Source organism: Lytechinus pictus, chromosome 3 (assembly GCF_037042905.1).
Source record: "Lytechinus pictus isolate F3 Inbred chromosome 3, Lp3.0, whole genome shotgun sequence".
Lineage (NCBI taxonomy): Eukaryota > Metazoa > Echinodermata > Echinoidea > Temnopleuroida > Toxopneustidae > Lytechinus > Lytechinus pictus.
Window position 1 is genome coordinate 77,766,106 of NC_087247.1, and position 10,964 is coordinate 77,777,069.

At 37.0% G+C, this 10,964-nt stretch overlaps 1 protein-coding gene across 1 annotated transcript; it reads left to right on the forward strand.

Moving 5' to 3' along the window:
* The first annotated feature begins 6,671 nt into the window (after nt 1-6,671).
* LOC129258034 (protein lin-37 homolog) lies at nt 6,672-9,931 on the forward strand. Its single transcript, XM_064096090.1, has 5 exons — nt 6,672-6,688; nt 7,594-7,727; nt 8,279-8,445; nt 9,446-9,577; nt 9,926-9,931. The coding sequence occupies exons 1-5, from the start codon at nt 6,672-6,674 to the stop codon at nt 9,929-9,931; spliced, it is 456 nt and encodes a 151-aa protein (XP_063952160.1).
* The last annotated feature ends 1,033 nt before the right edge of the window (nt 9,932-10,964 follow it).

Sequence of the window (10,964 nt, forward strand, 5' to 3'; positions counted from 1 at the left end):
TACAGTGTAAATTACCTCTCTCCGCCCCCTGAATTAGCATATTTGACAAAACATGTCTTCAATTTCTGAGACAAAACATATCTTCAATTTCTGAGGCATCTAATTCTAAACCTGAGAGCTCATTTCTATGACACTATAGTTTATACAACCCTTGTTATCTGTCATGGTGGCCAATGCATTTATGCAGTGCAGTATGTGTGTACAGTACATTGTATACTGTAGTGTATAGCCCCAATTGATGGATAATTGACATTTTTTATTTAATAAGATAACAAATATCCGTAAGACCCAAAGTGGAGGAATAAAAGCAATCTAGCTATATGAAGTTGCTTGCTATTGTTGACCTCGTACCATCTAATATCCCAGAACCCCAGGATGATAAAACCTACTTTTTGGCTGAAAAAAGGCTACAAAAATTGGAAAATTTAGGTATAATTACCTTTTAACTCTACAAATAATGGTTTAAAAGTACTAATTATAGGAAAAACAAATTGCCTGCCCCCGAAAACATATGAATAGACACCAAAACCAGAGAAAAAAAACCACCAAATAAAAAAGTTGTGGCCAAAACTGTGATTTTGGGGGGTTTTAGCGGCCATTTTGGATTTTGGCCCGGCACACTTTTTTCTCGGACCCGAGACAAAAAATATTGTCATTTCATGTTGAGATACATTACAAGGAATAAAAAAAAACTGTTGTCATATTGAAATTACAAAAAAAGTATTTTTGACCCATGTATAGCCCACTCCTAATATTACTTAGATATATTTATCAGATCTCTTTTTTTTTTTTGCCAAATTTGCTTTGGCTGTGACAACTTATTGGATGTTTGTGTGAATTTCAGCTGTATTTTCAAGGTCATTGTCATGTAAGAACAATTAATACTATATCTTTGAAGTACTCATTATGGACTACCAGTACTGCAAATATCTATATGATCAGGCATTCAGTCTTTGAGAAAATCAATTTTGAAATGTGTTGTAAAGCTCACATGTGTTGTGAATATGCTAATGTCAGGGCATTTATAGCTATTTTTTAGATCAATGTCAAGGTCAAAAGATAAAGATATGATTTTATGTATTATTTGGAGCGTAAAATAGTTCACCAGAAAGGAACATGATTTGCAAGAATTAGCTTAAAGTCACCATTAGTATTGAAATGACACACAAGTGAAAGTGGGTGTAAACACATTTTAACGCCCTATCATTACGGGAAATTGGCCCGATTGATTGTTTTTGATGATTTTCAGCTGTATTTTTCAAGGTCATTGCCAATAAGACAAACTATTTGTGATGCATATCCTTTTAGTACTAATTACAGACTACATGTACCATTACAGACAATACCAGTGATTGCTCGCTTTTCATTTTTGATTTATCCCAATTTGAAATGTGCTGAAAACTTGTATTTGTCGTCGATTTACATCAATTTTGGGGTGTTTACGACCTTTTTTGAATGCGTAAACCAGCTATTAAACATTTCGGTCACAAAAAAAATTGAAGTATCCCATGAAAATATCAGTAAATGTCTATCAGTATATAAAAATTGGGGTCGCACCTCGATGGGATGAGGGGTGATTCGTGACCAAGAAATCGACGCGCATGGTAGGGCCAAGTTCATCTAATTTACAGAAAATAAGAACTCTACCTCATCAAACTTGGCTGAAGCAGTCAATCAAAATTAGTCAATTTTATTTAAACTCGATTGTTTGGCCACTTATTGGTTGCTAAGGGAGGCCATATCTTAGCAACCGTTTGACCATGGGGCAAAATATTTCACATTTTTTCCGTCAGAAACTTGGGGGAACAGTTTAAAGAAAATCAAAGGGGGTCGGGTGGCCATTTTGGAGGTAATTATTAGATTGCTGTCATAACTTTGAAAGTTTATAGATATAGTTTATAAAATGTGGATCTAGGGGTAATCAAGTTTCACTGACAAGTCTTAGGTCGCATGATCAAGGTCAAATGTCATTGCCAATGAACGTAGTATTGTATCATTATATGAATGGTGTTTTTTGTGAATAATTATTTTATAGTAGTTTTCAAAGTCAGCACTGCAAAAAATCCTGTACCACATTTTAACATTGGTACAGATCCATTTAAGCAAATGACGATATAACTGTCGAAAAATATTTCCACTTGAGTGAGCACCACTTACTTTTGAAAAGTTAGTGAAAAATGATTTGCGCAGAACCTTGAAATAATTATGCGAATAAAAGTTGACCTTAATCATGAAGAACACGTGGAATTTAGCTAGTAAAATTGATTTGAAGACATCTTTTACCTTTTTAAATTTGTTTCCTTTCCCAAAACACTTTGAAGAGTGCATTGCACCCACCCCACTCCCCTACACACCGAGGTCATTGTGACGATATTTGCTTTATCCACTGAGCTGTGATTTACATGAAATAGCTAAGGCTTGATTTTCATTTTGTTAATCATTGTCAAGCTTTGAACAAGTGTGGAGAAACAAGTATTAAATGAAAAATGAAATGCAAACCCACTTTAAATGATAAAAACTTAGTGAAAAAATGCTGAAGATGTCTGATATAAACTTTTGTTCAGATTCAGTTATGTCCTCAGATCCTGCTGGCACAAAAAGGGTAAAGGTTGTGCTTACTAAGTGTTGAAATTTCAATTTGGGCATGTTGGGTGGCAAAATTGTTACAAAATGCTTGAATGTATCCGTTTTAATTTCAATTGACTAAAAGTGCAAGGAAAATGTGTGAGTAATGTTTCGCAGGGTAAATTTGATTTCGCCCTTTCACCTTGACACAGCGTGAAAACAAGCATTTCTGCGCAAACAGATATCGCGAGCTTTACAAAAATGGACAGTGCTCATTCAAGTGTAATAGTCTGTCAAAACTTTTACTTTCATTGGATAGATGAGACCCAAACCCAAGATTATATATGTGAAAAAATTACCCACACGTTGTATATATTTTAATTCCCAGGGCTTTTTCAAAGTGTAAACCTTCTTTTTGATACGCATTGTATTGAATCGCGCTATGCAGGTGAGACTGCCAGAGGTGCTCCACTTGTTTCATTTTATGTCCGCTTGTAGATTTGACCAAAACGAAAATATGTCTGTCAACAGTCCAGGAAGCCTTTACACTTGTGTGTTTTGAAGTCTGGAAGAGTAGATTTGAATTTTTCTGCATCAGATCCTTAACACTCACTGTTCCTGAGCCTTTCAATTTTATTTTATTTTTCATCATTCGTTTCGGCCTGTATGAAGTGAATTTTACAATGATCGGTAGAGGTGCTAACTTGGTGTTACGGGCCACGCCGGCCTATGATCCTTGGGGTTGAACATCATGACTGCTAGTTGGTCGGCGAATATGATGGGATCGATCAATGTCGCATGGAGTAAGATCCATACTATTCTGGTTTGCTGCGTTTCGAACGATTTCATTGTTATCTTCGTCAGGAGTAGACTTAATTCCCAGGATACGGATATTATTGCGACGGAAGTACTGCCTGATGTGGTCAAGCCTATTTGACAAAGCATTTGTGTTAGTCCTGTTTATCAGAAACCAATTTTTCAAAATCAGGAAGTTGCTTCAATTTAGTATCGATAGATATTTCAAGAACCTGTAGACTAGCGAGCTTCTCATCAAGTATTTCACATAATTTATTTTCGCGCTTATCCATGTCATCATTGAGTTTGTGTCTCTCGCGTTTCATTGCCACAGCCGGTTCTAGGACAACTACCCCCTGGACAATAACCCCCCGGACAACTACCCCCCGTACAATTACCCCCTGAGGACAATTACCCCCCAGACAATTACCCCCCGGACAATTACCCCCCGAGGACAACTACCCCCCGAGGACAATTACCCCCCGGACAAGTACCCCCCGGACAATTTATTACCCCCCCGGACAATTTATTACCCCCCCGGACAATTAACCCCCGGACAATTACCCCCCGGACAATTACCCCCGGACAATTACCCCCCGGACAATTACCCCCCAGACAACTACCCCCCGGACAACTACCCCCCGGACAATTACCCCCCAGACAATTACCTTTAGAAAATCCCCCCTTCTCTCCAGCATCAATGTTAGAATTAGGCGGGACCAATCGTAAGTTTTGGTCGGTGGCACAGGTTTCCGAGATATTTTTTTACTTTATCTTACGTTAATAACTTTTTCTTTCTCTTTTATATTGCTCTTTCTCCTGTTCTCTCACTTTCTTCTTTTTTCCTTTTTTGTTTTTATTTAGCGGCGCCTTCTGCATCATGAAAAATGGGGGGGGGGGGGCTTGCACCCGAAACCTCCCGTTTGGCTATGCATATATACATCAGAAAATTTGTAAACTGGCCCTCATTCTAAGTTTTCATAGAACAATTGAACACGATTAGTCATAATAATCACAAATGCTGAATATCTCTGTTTCCAACTGATCTGATTTTTTAAATATTTATTTTGGGTTTAATTTCAGGTAAGAAATCAGGCAAATAGATAAAACGTAAAAAAAACACCTTTATAGGTAGAAATATTGAAAGTCGATAACGCAACTATGAACACTAACACTGTCAAGTAGACCTATAAATCTTTTTTTTTTAAACAGTTCAACTAACAAGAAGCTAAGAATTATGAAACAATTGGTGCGCATTCCAGATTAAGATATGGCTTTATAACATAATACAGTAAGCTAAAAAACTTTATGCAAAGATAATACACACAAGAACACCTTGTAAATTACAAGGTGTTTTTATGTGTATTATTCTTGGGTGAAAGCAATTAAACATTAAAGAAGGAAATTAAGTACCAAATTTACTAAATTGTAAACAATATGACATAATCAAATACAGTGTTTTTTCTGTACAAATTGGCAATCATGATAGTATACAATTCGTTTAAGGTGCATTTTAAGGACGGTTTGTAAGAATTTATAAAGAAGTACGCCAATGCAAATCAAATAATGCGACCGAGCACCGTGAGCTGAAAATATTAATATTTAGACCATAAAACGGAAATTTTACAGAGCACTTGAAAAATCAATTTGTAAATTTAAAAATAATGAAAGCTCGATATCCGAGATGAAATATGTTTTGTATATTGACTTCGAAACTTGATATTTTAAGCTCCATATTAGCCTATATTGAGCAAGATATTAATCTCATCGAAAAAGCAATGCGAGCGCGAAGCGCGAGCGGAAAATACTTGATATTCCGGTATGAAAATGGTGAATTTGAGCACTATCTAAAGCATTGTGTATGGAAATTGTGAAGTGGATGTGGAAAGCACTTAATAAATGATGCGAGTGTGAAGCGCGAGCTGATATCTTCATTATTATTTTGACCTAGGACCTGGACATTCTAGGTCTAAGGACATTTTGTCATCATATGAAAATGATGACAACTTTCTTATTCCTCTTCCTGAGCGCGATATGAAACATATGAAACTGTGATATTGTCGATATTCTTTTCTGAAAAGGGACAATTTAGTCATTAAGAATTCATGAAAATTTTATTATCATATCTATTAATGTAATAAGCCTAAATGAGTAAGTAAAATGTGTTGACACTGAGGCCTGAAAACTTGATATTTTAAGCACTTTTGTAATCATGAATAGGATTTGTGAGTTGATATATTTTTAACAAAAATGCGAGCGCAAATCGTAAGACGAAATTTTTGGGTAAACTGTCATAAAAGGGGGGTTTTAAGTAGTTTGTTATATAATTTGGCAAATCAAATAATGTGAGCGCATAGCGCAAGCTGCAAGTTATATTCACACCATAAAACGGACATTAAACAGAGCACTTAAAAATCAGTTTGTAAATCAAACAAAATTATGAATAATGTCCGAGCTGAAATATGCTTTGTAATATCGACTTCAAAACTTGACATTTTAAGCAACATATCAGCCTATTTAGCAAGATGTGTATCTCATCGAACAGGCTATGCGAGCCCGAAGCGCGAGCGAAAAAATTAATATAGTGACATGAAATATATTTTTTAATCATTTTCCAAGTCATCCCCTGACCTTTTTTTTTCACTCGTCTCCCTCTTGTTTTCCTCCTTTCTTTCCCCTTCTTTTTCTTTTTTTCTTTATTTCCCCCTTTTTTTCATTTTTTTGCTCTGCCGATAGGGGGGGGGGGGGGGTGGCGGGCCCCTGGCCCCCCTGGATCTGCCTATGGATGGAGCTCAATTTTACAGCTTTCTTACGGCGTACGTTTGATTCCAAGATACTCGAGAATGCCTTGAGTACTGTACTTCTTATGTCAAACGTACGGCCGACGTATGACTCTGTGCACTCCCTTTGTCTTGGGGGTAATTGTCCGGGGGGGTAGTTGTCCGGGGGGTAGTTTTCCGGGGGGTAATTGTCCGGGGGGTAGTTGTCCGGGGGGTAATTGTCCGGGGGGTAGATGTCCGGGAGGTAGTTGTCCTGGGGGTAATTGTCCGGGGGTAGTTGTCCGGGGGGTAGTTGTCCGGGGGGTAGTTGTCCGGGGGGTAGTTGTCCGGGGGTAATTGTCCTCGGGGGGTAGTTGTCCTCAGGGGGTAATTGTCCGGGGGGTAATTGTCCGGGGGGTAATTGTCATCGGGGGGTAATTGTCCGGGGGGTAGTTGTCCGGGGGGTGATTGTCCAGGGGGTAGTTGTCCTGATACCGCCACAGCCACCGCTCTTTGAACGGTACGCTGGGCTTTGTTTAGATCCAGTCGACGATGGAGCAGAGGATGGGGTACATGGATCAGTTGAGTGCAAGCGGCCCCTTGATCTGGTGGATATCTTAGACATATTGTTAGAGATTACGTAATAATACAATCGAAAAGTGGGATGGGCCGTGCAACTGCCAACATGGCCAACTCACCAGTTTAAGCAATTAGAGACAGCCTTCCAAAGTGACACAACATGAAAATATCAATATGGGACTGGTCTAGTCAAAACATAGATCCTGAAAAAACCATGGAGATTTCCCAGATACAAAATGACTTCCATAGAATCCATACATAAAAGATATGATGCACAATTTCCGGCGGGATCGAAACACTGACCACACACTACATTATGCTGATACACAGACTATCATAAGAACTTTATCAACCATAGGAAATGTGGAATGAAATCTTGTATGGAATCTCTCAACTTTGGTGTCACACAAATTTAACGTTCCTCTTTGTTGCGAGTTACGATTGATCCGATCAATCACAACCATGGATGGCCAGCAACATCAACATCTAATATGCATGTTTGTTCAAAATATTTTCTAACTATGATTTGGATGTATATTCATGCATTCATTGTTTTCTTGAAAATTCACTGTGCTTCTCTTTGTTTACAAAGGACATTGTGCAAATTTCCTTTAGTAAAAATTACATGTTTGACACTGATGAATTTCCATGGAGTTACAATTGATTGGATCAGTCGTAGCTCTTTGTAAGATGGGGCCCTGATAACATGCCTTAATGGCCCTCAGAAAGACCTTAAAAATTTCCACCTCATCAGACCTATATTTCAAAAGAAATTTTAGTGGACCAGTCAGTGGCATCAGGGGATCTCAACAGACACGGGCAAATGTCAGCAGACCAGTCAAGTACATGTATATTGTATATGCCTGATGATATTTTTGTTTTATTCTTATTGTAGGCCATTTGGGGATGATATTAGAGAGCTTGAAGCCACCCCAGTCACTAAATCTCCATCCAAGTCTAAAAAGAGGAAGAAAAGAGACTTAAATTCCTCAGATGTTGAACAACTAGATGACAATACCAAAACACGTAGTAAGTCTTATAGTTCAACATTTATATGAATTAATAAAATCCTGATAGTGTTCATGTATTACAATACAAGGGTTTGTCAACATACTTTGATTTTTTCACTTTGAGGACTTATGATTAGCTTAGATTATTGTTTAAGGTGGTAAATGATTTTTTTTAAATATATTCTAGTAGAACAAACAAGCATATTAAAGCAGTATACTTGGTATAAAAGAAAAAATCTGTTTGCCATAATAGAAGGGGTAAAATAGGCCGGTCAGATATGTTTTTTTCCTCCATGTCTTGGGTGAATTGCTCACAATATTTTCAATAATATGGGTGATGTTCTATTGTATTCGCCAGTAAACAAAGGGGCCATTATAGGGAAAACAGTGAAAGTTAGGGTCTGTCAGCACATTTTGGTGTGGTCAAACAAGTCTCAGGTTTGACTAGGTTTGGTCGGGTTACGGTATAAAATTAGACCCATAGGTTGATGTGTACATGTCCATTATTTCATTCCAAATTTAATGTTTATTTTGAAGTAACATTGCTTTTAATACTACTTCATTGTTTAGATTCCTTTGTGATGAAGCTTTTTGATCGTAGTGTTGATCTTGCTAACTTCCGTGCTAATGCACCACTCTACCCTGTTTGTCGTGCTTGGATGGATAATACCCCAAATGCTAAGACACCAAAGATAGACTTGTCACCATCACCAGAACCTTTACCTGATTCAGATATGGTAAGAACCAAAATGGAAATAAAGCCAAGTGGTTGATCATAATAGTATTGATGGTTCAGTTGAGAGCATACATGTAGATTGGTTAGATTTTCATATTGATGTGTACTTCTAAATTATCGATGTATTCCTCTGGTCCCAAACTGAATAATGAAATCTCAAGACTTTCAATTTGATAATTCCAATACAAATTTAATGGTAAAAATACTATTTTCCAATTATTTTCCCCTTAAATTTTTTAGATAGTTCATTCATTCCGCAACCATAAGTCACTTTTCAACCAAACTTGGATGGTAGATGGACTAGGGGGACCTGCATGTTATGCTGCAGTCAGAGGTCACATGGTAAGGTCAAAGGTCATTATTACTGTAGGTCAACATTAAAGTTTACATGCAAGACTCTCTTATGACACCTAACTCCGCAACCGTAAGTCACTTTTTAACCAAACTTGTATGATAGATGGACTTGGGAGACCTGCATGTTATGCTGCAGTCAGAGGTCACATGGTAAGGTCAAAGGTCATTTGCAGGTCAATGTTAAAGTTTACATGCAAGACTCTCTTATGACATATAACTCTGCAACCGTAAGTCACTTTTCGACCAAACTCGGGTTGTAGGTGTACTTAGGAGACCTGTATTTTCATTTTGTTCGTAGGTCACATGGTATATGGTCAAAGTTCATTTTGAGGTCAACATTAAATTTTATGGGCAAGACTGTTATTAAAAAGTGTTATTCCATCCCAGTCATTTCACAATGAAGTTTCGATACAATTCTGTTGCATGCCCTCGCAAATCACAATATTTCTGGTTATTTTCGTAAGTGGGCGAGACACAAAATTGCTTATGCCTTGTTTATCAATACTTAACATGATGTTAAACATTTTCCTTCCTCTAGTAGATTAAATTTCTTTGTCATTTTTCAATTTGCATTTCAAATGATTTTTAGCTGTACACTTGTCCAGTGTATGAGAACGTTTTGATGTTAACTTATTTTCACTTTTCAGTCTGAGAATGGACTCATTTATAGGCTACCATCTCCAAGTAAGACTGGGAGTGAGATGACTGAAGAACTTTCAAGAGACCCTAGAATACCATCACCTGTACCACAGCCTCAAGAAACCTTAGATATACATGCAGTAAGTTTGCCTCCACCAATCCATCTCATACTCTCTTGCTCTCTGTGTGTCTTACGCACACTGGATGTCTTTTTATCTCAAGTCTCTAAGTGGTGTATACTAGGTGCACCACATACATGTATGGTAGGATAAAAAAGGAAAAAGAAATTAAATTTGATAAGATAAATATTACTGAAGAATCTTTGACCCCATTCCCTGTTAGCTGCAAAGAGGATGTATTTTCTTAAAATCATTCTAGGCAATGCTATTGTTTGCATATTTACCGCATTCATACCAAGCTTTCATCGGCTACAATGATGGTTTAGCCTGAATGCCCTGCCTTATATTGAACATTTCACCCCCAAAAAGGGCTAAATAACACATATTTTATCATCAATTTTAAAGGTGCTCCATAAGAAAAGGAAGATATTGTTTTGTTTGAATACATCTTGATGATGAGGGTGATTCTGATAATGTTAATGATGATTTTGATAATAATGATAATGATTTTTGTTGACAATTATCTTGATAATGCTGCTGCTGTTGCTGATGATGATTATGGTAATGAATGATGATAATGGTGGTGATGATGATAGTGATGATGATGATGGTGGTTATGATAGTGGTGATGATGATTCAATAGAGGATTCATCTCACCATATGTTTTACTTGCTGAGTCAAATACACTAAAATGTGTAGGATTTTTATTATACGCCTGTCTTTACGGGACATGTTATTGTATCACGCGCGGTGTACATCCGTCTGTCTGTCCGTCCGTCCGTTAACTTTTCCTTGTAAATGCGATAACTTCAGTTTAACTTGAGGTAGGCTCATATAATTTGGTGTGTATGATACTAGCATGGATCCCAGGAAGACTTTTAATATTGAGGTTAAAAGGTCAAAGTTCAAGGTCACACTGACATGTGTTCATCTTGCCCTTCTAAAGTCCTTGTAAACGCGATAACTTCACTTTAACTTAATCTAGGCTCATATAATTTGGTGTGTCTGAACTAGCATGGATCCCAGGAAGCCTATCAATTTTGCGGTCAAAAGGTCAAAGTTCAAGGTCACACTGACATGTTTTCATCTTGCCTTTCTGAAGTTCAATTCATTCAATTCAATTAAAAAATGGTCTTTATTGATAATCCAACATGTTAACAATCATACATGAAAAAACAGCAACAGCTGGAAAAATCATGTTTACAAGTTGGTGTTGGCACATTATTAAATACATAGTAAAAACCATAGTAAAATGCATTAAAAAAGGCTATACATTTAAAAGTTAATACAATTTACAGGTACATATAGGCTATACAGATCTGTATACATTTAAAAGTTAATACAATTTACAGGTACATATAGGCTATACAGATCTGTATACATTTAAAAGTTAATACAATTTACAGGT